This window comes from Sparus aurata, chromosome 24 (genome assembly GCF_900880675.1).
Source record: "Sparus aurata chromosome 24, fSpaAur1.1, whole genome shotgun sequence".
Taxonomy (NCBI): domain Eukaryota; kingdom Metazoa; phylum Chordata; class Actinopteri; order Spariformes; family Sparidae; genus Sparus; species Sparus aurata.
Window position 1 is genome coordinate 8,772,947 of NC_044210.1, and position 13,335 is coordinate 8,786,281.

Genomic DNA, 13,335 nt, shown 5'->3' on the forward strand with positions numbered 1-13,335 from the left:
TCAACTTTCAGACTTGTAAACATTATGCAGTCATGTAATGTACTGTATATATGGTTGAAATTAATATACATTTATATTTGAGTTCATTAATCAGTTGTAAATCTAAAGGAAAACATTGATCAGGAGGCTCAAAAAGCACAAAAGAACAACGCAATTTTGTACAGCTTTACTTCGTTTACATGTGGCGGACCCCGCCACCTTTCTAGCTTCAAACAGCGTTCTGGGGACCTTCTTTTCCTGTGAGAACAGCTTGTGTATTCACTTATGGAGTTTGTATTATTACCTCTTTAATATTGTAAATATCAAAATTATTTTCCAAAATTACATAATGCCCCTTTAAAAGACCATCTATTCTGAGAACAGAACAAACCGACAGTTCGTTTGCAGCTAATCTTGACAAGATTTGCTTGTACTGAGTGTCAAGTCTGCCCCTCAGTGTCGTAACATGGATTCACATTTAAATCCACCAGATCCAGGTGACAAGCACACTGAGGCTTACAATAGCTCATAATAAAACAGGACTCTGTGTTCCTCTGAAACAACTGTCATAATTGAATATAATTAAATCTAAATATAGCAGACATCAGTTTGTGAGGCCGACATTAAATCTGACTGTGACCTCTCTGCAGGATGGAAACACAGGGCTGATCACGACAGTTCATGTACGTGGGCGCGCGACGATGACACCCCGCCGCGTCGATGGTGACAGGCACGCCTCCACAGCCTCCCTCACGACTGGCTGCCGCTCCAGATGAGTCTCCGCCTCCTGGAGAGAGCGACCAGTCAGCAAGCAGACCAAAGCCAGAGGGACCACCTAGACACAAACAGAACATGTAACACATCCATTCGATCCTCCAGCACTCCATGCACCGCCCCGCCTCCTCACCTTGGTCCTGTTCCGAGCGGCGAGTGTGTGCGTGTTGATGTCAGACGACGAGATGTCCGCCGTCAGCTCGTCCACTCGGTAGATGGCCTTCAGGAGGGCGTCCTCACATCGATGCTCGGGACAGCCTGACAGTTTCTACAAAGGAGAGGGAAACTTAAGCTCCAAGGTCTTTTTACTGATGAAGGAAGCGCAACGTCTCGTTTCCCACTACGGGGTCAGACAGGCGCAAATCATGAGCACGTGCTGTGCGTCAACATGGTTTAAAAGCGAGGCAGGGAAAAGGAAATTCAACTTACGTTGCACCTTTCGAGATCAGACGGCGCAACAAAAAGACAAAAGAGGCACAAAAGCAACTGCCTGTCATTTGGTTCGTGGTCAGCTGATTAATTTTTAAATGTGTCTGCCAGTGGCGGTTCTAGACCAATTTTAATAGGGGGGCCAGGTTGGGGCCGGCTTTTTTGTTAGGGGGCACATACAACTCGGAAAAAAAGATAAATCCCTCATTCTGACAAAACAGTGTTTACAATTTCATCATTTTTCATTGGGTAGTAAACTGCTGAGACACTTTATTTCTGCCTTTCCCCTCAAAACAAAATCATTGCAAGAAATCTGTCATTGTATTATTGATGCAGACTCCCTGGCGGGGGGGCCACAGGGGGGTCCAGACTCAGAGTCCCCCCCCCCCCCCCCAGAACCGCCCCTGATGTGTTGGGAATTTGCACCACTGAAGCAGAACATGGACTGAGACAGGTAATGCACTGCTGTGTAATCTTGGGGCTCCCTCTTGTGTCAAAATCGAGTTCGAAAACCTCCATTTTTTTAAAGCTGTTCAAGGGAAATACACCAAGTGAGCTCAATATGAAGTTGTGTTTCCTGACATTACTACACACCAACTGACACACAGGACAACTGGTCAGAAGTGGATGCTTTCTGGGTCTACAGTACACTGTGCTGTGTGCACTGACCCACCGCTGAATGAATATATTCCATGAACACAAAACTCATAAAAAGTGATGAGAGATGTCTGTTGCTGTGTTGCAATCTGATATACCCGCAGTAAACGCGTGGCTCTGCCGTACAGTTTGCTGTTGGTGACCTGCACGTCGATCATGTGGTTCTGGTAAATCTTCCCCTTTAAGACGTGAGCCCCGGTGCTCACGGCGTTCAGCAGCAGCTTGGTGGACAGCTCCCACTGCTGACGGAGATGGAGAAATAACAGTCATTACAACAAGACCTGCAGATCGGGAGAACTAAGACAACCCAGAGGATCAATGCGGTCTGAACGAGTCTTTTAAACGTTTAAACGACAGGCGCACCTTCTGTCTGTACAGCGAGGTGCTCCGCTGAAGGAGAAAGAGAGAGAGAGAGAGAGAGCAAATGAGGCAAAACAGTTATTCCTCATGCTCCAGCGAGTCGCTCAATCGATGTGTGTGTCCGTGTTTGTGTGTGTGTGTGTGTGTGCGCTCTACCATGTGGAGCAGGCTCCTTGAAGCGGGTGGCGGCCAACTGATTCGTAGTGAAGATAAACACACCTTATTGATGTCATTCTGCAAAAAAAACCAGAGTGTATTCATCGCTAGATAGATAGATAGATAGATAGATAGATAGATAGATAGATAGATAGATAGATAGATAGATAGATGGACAGATAGATACTTGTTGTACAGCAGCTGCAGTGTCCCCATCGACCTGATGGTAAACGGCGTGGAGGTTGGACGTCTTCTCTCTCACGCGGCGCGCCAACTTCACCACGTCGCAGACATCGTCTGCGGAGAGAGAGAGAGAGAGACAGAGGCCGTCAAGACATGCGTTGATTCAATTTGGACGGAACTCCCCAAACAAGGGGAGCCAAGCGTGTTCTCTCTCACCGGAGTGTGTGTAGACAAGGAGAACGGCGTCCAGGTCGCTCAGAGAGGGCAGGGCGAGGCGCAGGAAGTCCTCGTGCGCTATGCAGAAGTCAGGACCCTGGAGGAGAGGAAACGCGCGCAAAGGTTTCTGGTTGTTTCGCATAACAGCGTCCTCTATTTCAGGTTTGGTGGTTTGAAATTGGCATCAAAATCGATTCTAGATTTGATTTTACGGCTAGCGTCGCTTGTTAGCATTCCTGCGCCGGGAAATGCGCGGGAAATGACACGGCACGTGATTTATTTTTTTTGTTTGTTTCCTCAACGAAACGGATACAAATAGAGCAAATTTTCTAAAAAGAGCCCTGCTCAAGTGGCAGTCCGGCTGGATTAAAATCCACCCAGCAGTTTAATTACAAGATTTACAGCAGATTAATTGAAAAACAGACATCATGAAGCAGGTAGAGTCAGACATGTTTCATAATAATCCTGTTCCGGGTTAATCTACGAGTCGGGTTCCCCGCAGAGACATACGTGTCATTACACTGTGCAGTATAAGAGCTGGGGTTCACTTTAATTGGATTTTGCTGGATTTGAGACATTTTAATACTTTGTGGGGCCACATAAGGATTTTACGGACTTGTTTGAGACCCGCAGAGGAACCAGGACAGAAATCTCCACTATAGAGGAAGTCTGCAGTAGTGTTAAACCTCCTATACAGCGGTGTTATACTACAATCCCTCTCCTCTTCTTGTTTACTTGTTCATTAAATCTTGTTTTAACAGTTGTTAATTCCTCGTTTCCCTCCACGTACCAGTGAAATCAGGGGCCCTTCATTGTTGTTCAGCTCCCTGTATCCTCCACTGACGAAGCCTCGCACGTCGTTGTAGTCTTACACACACACACACACACACACAGCGTCACACAAAGGTGAAAAGAGTGGATTCTTCCGAGTGTGATCGCTCGCGGTGCGTCGCACTCCTCTCACCTGCTCCGAACGTGGGGATACACTCGCTGGCGTCGATCAGACCCGTCGCAGCCAGGGAGCCCCAGCCCAGGTAACACACCCGCCCGCCACGCCGCAAGCTGAAACACACCGAGTGACACGTGTCGCATCATCTCACACGTTTCAGTGAGCGGCCGTGGCCACCTTTCTAGCTTCAGACAGTGTTCTGGGGACCTTATTCTCATCACTTATGGAAAAAAGAGTTTGTATTATTGTGTTATTACGACTTTCAATTTACTCCTCCAAAACTACACAGTGCCCCTTTAAAACCGATCGAAATTCCGTCCCCTCTTATCTCACTGTTTTATGTCAAATGTTCACGAGCCATCGGCAAACATTTCAAGGTTAGAGTGGAAGCTGTAAAACAGGATGTTCCACCTCCGTCCAGCCGCCTCCAGCAGAGCGGAAATCCCTTCCTCCTGAGCGTAAGTGATGTCCAGAGTCTTCTCGTACGCTCTCATGTGCTGCAGGATGCCCCTGTCGGAGAGAAACAAACACAAACGAGCTGACGTCAGATATTTCTCTTATACAGGCAGGTGCAGTGGTGTTTGGGACTACCAATCATGAATGAATAATTAATTAAGTATTGGATTTTTTTTTTTCTCCAATAAACGCCCCCTGCACATACACTGTTCAGACATAGTACAATGACAGAATTTCATTTTTTGCATTGACCTCTAGAGGTCAGCAACACACAATAGGAACAAACAAGGACGACGCCGCTGTTTGTTCTTAAATACTGTAAACACAGAGATGCCTTCCTCTGTATTTACATCATCACCAATGGCATGTGAGTGCTCAGAGAGACGCTGACACACGTGACATTCCTAAATGCACCGATCAGCCCCACTAATGTGAAAAGCATGTCTCGTTTTTTTTTTCTCGCTGGCTTTTTCCAAGGTGGCTGCTGGAAGGAAAGCCGCTGCTGTCGACACAAAGAAGCACTTAACGTGCGTGTTGTACCTTTGGGTGCAGAGGTGTAGACCAGAGGTGCTATGAGGGAACTTAATGTCACGGAACAGAAACGGCGGTAGTGTTGTGTAAGATGGAGCTCGGTCGACCTGCTGTCCAGATATGTCAATCCTGCCTTTATATGTTTAGTTTTATTGTAAAAATTCATTGATTGAGGAGTGGAAGCAGCTTCAGACATTTTCCTTCCAGCTAATCAGGGTGTGACGACGCCCCTTTTTCTGAAGGTTTTAAACGCACAAGGGTGGCTCTTACACTCATTCTGAATCTGTCCCCTGAATTGCTGAGAACTGGTCTGTCTAAGTGTTTTCTTGGCTGCCGCACATCATTCTAGTGAGGAAAGTGTGTTGACTCAGGGAACCCCTCGAAACCCGAATCCCTATACACCATCAGCATGAAATTTTATTTCCCCGGTGCTTGTAGGAGCACATTTGTTTATTGGTTTATTGTCCAAGTTGAGGACAATGGACATTCCCCCCTAGATTTACATGTTTTGTGTTTTGGAAATAAAATATTGTATTTTCCGAGTGTGTTGCGAAATGTTGCTGTAGCTAAAGCTAAGCTAACGTTAGCATAGAGAGGAAGCGGAGGGAAACAGCTAGCCTTTGCTCTGTTTAAAGTTAAAACATACGCACCTCTCAAGCTTATTAATGTCAATGTTGTTTATGACCCTTTATGCTAGCTAGCAAAGCTAACATGCATGCTAATAAGCCTCATGTTTAACATACGAATGGGAGAGTGGTATCAATCTTCTCATCTAGGTATGGCTAGGAAACTGGATGAGCTTGTTTCCCATATGTCAAACCAAGTCTTTAAGTGTCATTCTAATTTTCATGTTTCCTCTACGTTTGCAGCCTGAGTTAGACTTTGACACCGAATCTCTTAGCCCAGTTTCAGCAGCGGTGTGCACAGCAAAGTGCAAAGGCTCAATATAGTCATGTAACTGCAGATTAAAGCCTGAGATGCCATGATGTTTTTTACTCCATGCTCACATGTATGTGACGGATGTGTTTGTGAAGGTGGCCGCGTGAGCAGCAGACAGAACAACCTCCAGGAGAATCTTAGTGACGCTGCCTCCCTTCATCCTCGAAGAGCCGCTGATAGCTTCCGGCTGAACACACACACACACACACACACACACACACACACACACACACACACAGAGAGAGAGTCAGGAGCCAAAGTATGGACACACTGCTCTCTTGAGTATGATGAGAACAAGCAGCTAGATGTTCTTACCCCAACTGCTGGGTTGACGAGGAAGGCCTTTTGACTTTTGGCAAGCTCCTGCATCCTTTGCACCACACTGCGAAAAGTGAAGGTGCAGCCTGGAATGGGCTCATCCCTAGAACATAACTGTAGTATTCAAACCCACGAAATATCACTAATTCACGACAGTTTTGATCATATGATATTAATGGAGCAGAGTGAAGCACCTGGCCTGATGTGTAGGATTGACGCCAACCAGAACAGGAGTGAACACCTCAGGGTGCTGCAGGCAGAAGTCCAGCTGACCCGCCACAAATGGAGCCTATGCAGACAGAAGTGAAACGGTTAAGCTTAAATTATCTGCGAGTTTGCAACGTTCCGATGAATAAATTAACACAGAATTTGGAATTCGGACCCATCACAGTGACTTACAGACAATCCACAGGAAATCCCAATGAACAGGACGCGTCTCTTTCCTTCACAGACCTGCGGGAAGGCAAAGACATGCGATGGTCAAATGTGGAGTAAGATCAAAAGAAAAGTACCACATGACAGTCCAACATGTGCCTGACCCTCTTCAGACTGAGCATGCCCATTCTGGGGTCATCTTCAGGAGCTTCTTGGGACGATAGCAGAGCTCTAAGGAAATGAGAGGCAGACAGAGACTTGATTTTAACATATTTAAAGTAAGACTATGTCACTTTTAAAGTAAGAAATAGCACATTCGTCAGCTTTGCTTGAGGTGGTATGACCAGTAGTTTACAGTGGCTAATGTTAGCAAGCTTAAGACAAGCTTAACCATCTATGTATCTGATAGTATTGAGCAATTTTGCTGACTTTATCACCCGTCTTTGCTTGTGCTATGTTGTGTTATGTATTTTTAATCATGGTGCAATCTTGGTCAATGTGCCAAAAAGCATACATACTTGTCTCCTCCTGCAATGATGTACGAATACACAGGACTCTTGTTCAGCTCCCTCAGTGCTCTGTTGAAACTGGACTAACAACACACAACACCGGAAGCCATTTTTCCATAAAACAAGAGAGATTAGATTAGATGATTGAGTGTCAATAATCTAATCATACTGGCCTAGTCTGCCTTGCTCTGTAATTTCATTTTCAATTCTTGAACATCAAAAAAATGATATTTTTGTCATTATGGAACCAAATAACTTAAATAGTGGTTATAATGCACTTGTAATCCGGGCGGACAGAGGGCTAAATCAGGTGGGGAGCATTTCAGGTCAATGTTTACCGCCATGAGGAAAGCTATTCGACCAGAGGTCCCACATCCGCTCAGTACAACAAGGCTGTCCTGAGGATCCTGTTAGAGAAACAGAAGACAGGCGTTGACAACAGGCCTGACAGATTGACAGCAGTACGGACAGAAGGAGAGTTGTAGAGAAGATACCTCGAGAATGAGCTCCACCCTCTTTGCAACCTCCATCAGTGTTTCAACCACTTGTTCGCTCAACAGCCTCTGCAACAAAATCAAACAATCATTTTTTTTTAGAATAAATAAACTTTAGGGTGACTCATAGACCATATTCACAAGGCGGCCATTTTCCTCTGACATCACTCTCGGGGTGGGAAGCTCAAAATTGTTGTAATTTCGCCGCTTCCTGATTGATCAGCAACTGAAAACACTATGGATAGGGAAAATGTTGGGTAACATCCGGCCATCATTCCAGTTAGCTTCCATTAGACATCAGCTAACGTTAGCATCCAACCACTACTGTTTAATGTTTGTATATGATAGTACAGGCATAGATTAAAAATAAAAAATCAGCACACATATTGATCACTTTTAATTAAGCCTGGAAGTGAAATGCATTGGATGTAATCAAACAGTAACATTAGCTAGGAAGTTGTCTGATTGCTAATGTTAGCTTACGGGTTATCAAATATGATGTTTTACCTTGAAATATGATACCATATCGCTCCAGATTTTCACTAATAATAATCTTTTCAGTTGCTGGTCAATCAGGAAGTGGTGAAATGATTATAATTTGATAGGCAGCGAGGAAAATGGCCGCCGTATGAATGTAGTCGATTGTTTACGGATTGTTTATCTTTACCTTGTACGTGGTTCCTGTCCCTTCTTGAAACATCTGGGCATCACTGGCTTGTAACATCCTCACGATACAAGTGGCAGAAGCTCGGTCGATGTCACGCGTCAGGGGATTGGACTTCTCCGAAATAGGAAGCGACGGCTCATAATCTGGGGACTGAGAAACAGAAAATATCAATTAAAGGAATAATTCAACGTATTGGTGGCATTCCATTACTTCCATTACTCCTTTCAAATTCATACTCATAAACAGATAGGGAGCAGCATCACTAGATCAACTGTAGCTACGTTAACTAGCAGTTGGTCAGCCTAGCTTTGCAAAAAGTCTTAGAAACTAATGATATAGCTAGCCTGGCTCTGCCCAAAAGAAAAACCTATATCTACCAACCACTAAAGCTCATTAATGTGTTCTTTTTCTTTTGGTTTAATCAGTGTAAGAACAGACTTGTTAAATAACAGGTTGCTGTTTTACTGGTGTGAGGCAACGTGCCAATCTTTTCTTGGCAGGGCACAGACTTCCTGTCGTTCTGCTAGCCAAGCACTTCCTAGCTGTAGCCTCATATTTGCAGTACAAACATGAGACAACACCAATGTGGTCATCTGACTCTAAGGGGAGAAAGCACCTACTTTTTCGAAATTCTCCTAACCTTTTAAATTCAAACACCAAGGATTCCTTTACTGCTTCACCTTACCTCCCATTCACGCATAGTGGAGAGGCTACAAGTCCAGTCTGATCCTGCCATTGTGCACCAGTCTGTCCTCTTCTGCCACAAACAGTTTGTCTCAGGAAACGTCCCGCTGTGTTGCCAGCTTCCTTTTTGTCAGTTATGGGGATTTAAAATGAAAACCACAAAGTGCTCGGCACGATCTGTAGTGACAAAGTTCACTTAAGGACCTTTGAGACCGAGGAGTGAAGGGAAGTATGGATTTCTCTGTTACACACCAGCTCAAATGCCCAGCGTACCTGTGGATTAATGGCACGAGTCATTCTTGCAACTATGTTATGGGGAAACAAGAGAGAAATATAAACTGCAGGAATGAAACAGGACTGGGACCTGACTCCTAAATCACAATATGCACCACAGCAAAAAAAAAAAAAAAAAAAAAAAGAACATGAAGATCAAACGGAAAAAGAATAAGGTTGAAAAAAAAAAATCCGACCCTACAGTATGCAAAAGATCCAACTGACTCTCAGCAGCATTTCAGCATCTCAGGAAGCATTTACACCCCAGCAGATTGTGGCGTCTAATACATTTCCTCACTTTCACTGGACTCGATCAAACTGTTTGCTGCAGCGTGCCTCACTCCTCCGAACTCCCACTACTGTCTCTCATAACCGCCGGCCTAATTGCTGTCGGTGACACAGCGGCAAGGACATTTCGTCTACAAAGAGAAGACAAATATTTCTCCTCACACTTCACAACTTCGCCCTCATTTCTACAGTACGCTGCAAAGGCCTGTGGCTGTCCGCGGAGTGATGCATCCGTACGACTCATTACTGGCTCACGCTGATTATTAATGATATCAGACATCTGAGGTACAGCTTGTTGTTAACCTCTCTGAGTCAGTCAACACCCGAGCTGTGCGTGGGGCGGTCAGGAAACTGCGCCTCCGTAGCTTCCTGGCAGCGGCAACACAGAAGTGTCAGAACTGAGTGCAAAAAGTGATCACAATGGTTAAAGCTCAGCCACCCAAAGCGAAGCCAAAAACTTAATAAAACATCCAATCAAATATTTTTGGGTGATGTGTACCATTGGTTTTTTTGGTAGCACAACATTTGGTCGGAGTTGCATTTTAATGTGAAATCGCGACTGCACATCTAACGGATATTTACTTTTACCTCTGTTTTGTTCTCCACCACCCCTCGAGGGAACTATCTGTCTTTGTAGCCGCTAAATGTTAAATGTTAAACAGCTAGTCTTAACTGTAGCCGGTGTTGTGGGTTTCTGCTGAAAACTGGAAGGGGCGCTGTTGAGAGCGGCGAGAAAGCACCGAAACAGGGAGGTTGCAGGCTCGAAAACCAAAATAACAAGCTTAAAGACACTAAAATGCTCAATAGAACTGCAGAGTCAGGTGTTACTTATATGTGGTTTGTCACTGCGTGTAACCCATTTCACATTACAAATAGTTAGCTGCATGGCTAACTGAGCTAACTTGCTAATGGCACCATTTCTGTCTTTAGTGAGTCCGCTATTTAGCCTCCAAAGATGGCAGCCGATGTAGCAGCACGCTCTTTAACCAACCGACGACAATATCTGTATTTACACATAGTCTCCATTTCACTACCTTTTGCATGGAAATGTGTTGTCAACCTGTTTTTCACTGAAACTCCTCATCAATAATAAATTCTTCTCGACCTGAGTTGATCCGTGTGTTCCCGATACTCACAAGTCAAGTCGAGCCTGCCGCAGCGCTGCACTGCACATTGACCTTGGCACCAAACCACGAAAGGTCATTTGATTTTTTTTTAAAGGAAGCTGCAAGACCTCCTTCCCAATCCTGATCCTCCTCAGCCTTGCTCCCGATTCTCGACAAATCCTCCCCCCCAAAGGAGCGGCTCTTAAGTGGTTCTTCTTGTAATCAGTCATAAAACCCTGGAGGAGAAAGATCTTTGAAGGCGCAGGATGGAAAGACAATCAGACAGACTCTCTGCATTTGATTGAAAATACAACATTATATATAATACATACGATTTATGTAAACGTCTCTCCTTTCCTTGGCTTCAAATTCAAATAAGCTTGCAAGTGGATTTTCTTACACTGCCAAAGCATTGAAATGGTGACACATCAATTTCCACTGTAAAGGGTGTAAAAACTGCTTCTGTGAGCCGAACAAAATGAACACAGGAGACATGACAGGCCTGTATAATTACTTTTTCATAGCGCCGCTCTGTTAGCTTCTCCGCGGTTTTGGGAGACATTCACATAATCTTGTGCCGAAAATGTATTTTTATCCCCCTATGAGATACCTATACTTTCAAACGTTTCTTCTTGATGACATGCTGACATGTCTACACAAGGCCCGCAGTGGAGTACATTTACTTTATCTTTATATTTTAAAAGTGCAATATGTAAGAATTGTGGTTGGAAACATTTGAGAAATGTCCAGCGTAAACAACAACACCCCCACTGCGGAGTCCGTACCTCTTGCTGCACGGCTAACTGAGCTAACTATCCAATGGCAGCTGCAGTTAGCGGTTACTCTGTAACATGCTGCCCCCCAGTGGTTTGGAGTTGTCAATTCTTACATAATGCACCTTTAATGATGTTCCATCAGGCTCCAATGCACTTATGTAAACTTGTATTACATTTTGTATGAGAACCGTTAAACGTGTAGTGTTTAATGAATTATAAGTATGTGCTTAGTCAGAGAGTGGGTTACTGCTACTTACTGATGGATCTGAATACTTTCTCCACGGCTGTCAGAGTCTATTTAGGTGCTGGAAGTAAGTCATTGTCGTCCGCCGTTGTCCTCCCTACTGTGCTCGCATTATCCTCAACTGTGGGAGCTCGCTTTAGAGGCCAAATAAAGCTCCAATTAACCTTGTGTTTTCATTGTTGGTGCCTCTCTTCAATTTGTCTGACTGAATAGACTGAAAGAAACCTCAGGACTGTTCTCTGTAGTTAGCTGTTATTTATAATATGAAGTTTTTCCTCCCCACAAAGCCCCTCGCTGCAGATGCACACATTTCTGACACTCTTATCTCGCTCCGTCCTCACAGTCAGATTAAAACTCTCATTTGGCCTTCCTGATTCCCATCAACTCGGAGAAACAGCATTGTTTGGCTCTTTTTGAGGTTTACTGCTGATCCAGGAGCTGCCGCCTGTACTTTTGTCGTGAAATAGCGCAAATCGTCAGCACACAAGAAGCATTTCATCTCCAGTTCCCTTTGATTCCCGTGGAGAGGTTTTGTTTTTTCTTGCTTTCATATCTCATTTTTGTGCAGGATTTTGCAGCTTTCTTTGGCATACTGAGCCTCATACGTGCAAAAAAAAAAAAACACAAACAGTTTGAATTTGTTTGGATGTTCATGTTTTCCGGGGAGCGCTAATGTGAACAATGTGCAGCCTTGACGTTTTCTGAAGAAAAAGCCAAACTCGCACGTGGACAGCAGCCCCCGACATCCACCCAATTTGCTGCTGACACATGCCCCTTCAGGTGTACAGGTCATATTTCACCGCACGTCTGAGGGATTTCAGCCTTCGAGTCAGCGGTCGGGGTGAAGAAAAGTCCACAGTCTTCCTCTGCTGCTGAATAACTGTCACTCACACTCATTCTCTCCGGCTCGCGCACACACACACACACACTCACAAAAACACACAAAAACACACTCAGACGCAGCTATACAACCGTCGACTTGCTCTCCCTGTCCTTCAGCCGCACAGCCACGGTCGTCATGACAACAGAGAGGCTAATCTCCAGTGGACAGAAAGAGAGAGAGAGAGGGGGAGAGAGAGAGAGAGAGCGAGGGAGAGAGAGGGAGAGAGAAAGAGAGAGAGAGGGAGCTTGCACAGAAACGTGCCTCTGAGAACGAGGACCAAGTGTGATAAAGAGATGCAGTGCATGCTTGCATATTTCTGAGAATGTGTGTGTTTTGAACAAAATCGTGTGTGTGTGTGTGTGTGCGCGCGCGAGCAGCAGGGCACGTGTTTGTGATGTTGAATCCATCATATTCCCTCATTTTTCCTCCTCCTGACCTTCAAAATCCCTCAGAAAATCCCTTATCCAGTTCCTCCTCATGACTTCCTGTTCCTTGTAACTCCTAAATGTATCCCTCCTCCTCCTCCTCCTCAATAATCTGTCTATCCTCTCCTCTCCTTCCTGACTCCTTATTTCTTTCTTTTCTGTAGCATTATCCTCCATGTCTTCCCCCTCTTTCTGCTTCTGACACACCCTTTTCTTCCCTCGAACAATTCCTAAATCTTCCACTCATCCTCTCTCCTGCATTCTTTCCATCAGTCTCTTCATCCCTTTGGAAAGCTTCAGCCTGAATCATCCTTTCTCCCTCTCTCTCACACACACACACACACACACACACACACACACACGCACACACACACACATTCCTCCTCTAATTCTTAAATCCATCTCTCTTTCTCTATAGGCTCTCAGCTTTCCAGCTCCCCAAGTTCCTACCCCATCCTCTCTCTCTCTCTCTCTCTCTCTCTCTCTCTCTTACACACACACACACACAATGTCCATCCTGGTTTCTCACATTCCCAAATCCTAAATGCTCGCCTAGCAGGGATCGCACACACACTGGCACACACACATATGTTCCGGCTGATTAGGCTGGCAGAGCCACAGAGCAGTCAGCCCACTGGAGGGGAAGATGATGATGATGATGATG

At 44.9% G+C, this 13,335-nt stretch overlaps 1 protein-coding gene across 5 annotated transcripts; it reads right to left on the bottom strand.

Moving 5' to 3' along the window:
- Positions 1-151: 151 nt before the first annotated feature.
- gckr (glucokinase (hexokinase 4) regulator) lies at positions 152-12,490 on the bottom strand. 5 transcript variants are annotated; one of them, XM_030409397.1, is made up of 22 exons: positions 11,377-12,490; positions 10,374-10,579; positions 8,678-8,949; positions 7,993-8,142; positions 7,326-7,394; positions 7,170-7,238; positions 6,841-6,914; positions 6,487-6,553; positions 6,347-6,400; positions 6,142-6,236; positions 5,945-6,050; positions 5,698-5,816; positions 4,115-4,213; positions 3,719-3,816; positions 3,545-3,621; positions 2,755-2,851; positions 2,543-2,652; positions 2,356-2,433; positions 2,203-2,229; positions 1,938-2,081; positions 887-1,021; positions 152-814 (listed from the first exon to the last, which is right to left on the bottom strand). In XM_030409397.1, exons 3-22 carry the CDS (start codon positions 8,726-8,728, stop codon positions 659-661), a joined length of 1,875 nt encoding a protein of 624 aa, XP_030265257.1. In that variant the 5' UTR covers positions 8,729-8,949; positions 10,374-10,579; positions 11,377-12,490; the 3' UTR covers positions 152-658. The 5 variants fall into 5 exon arrangements, with proteins under 5 accessions (XP_030265257.1, XP_030265258.1, XP_030265261.1 ...); XM_030409398.1 differs by having other exon boundaries at positions 10,374-10,594; XM_030409401.1 differs by lacking the exon at positions 8,678-8,949 and having other exon boundaries at positions 10,374-12,490.
- Between the last annotated feature and the right edge of the window lie 845 nt (positions 12,491-13,335).

Bases quoted from the DNA above. Each gene is read 5' to 3' on its own strand.
- gckr (XM_030409397.1), bottom strand. From the start codon at position 8,728: ATGGCAGGATCAGACTGGACTTGTAGCCTCTCCACTATGCGTGAATGG. The intron at 6,554-6,840 runs GTATGTATGCTT...TCATTTCCTTAG, and splicing joins ATCATTGCAGGAGGAGACAA to AGCTCTGCTATCGTCCCAAG. The intron at 2,653-2,754 runs GTGAGAGAGAAC...CTCTCTCCGCAG, and splicing joins CCTTGTCTACACACACTCCG to ACGATGTCTGCGACGTGGTG.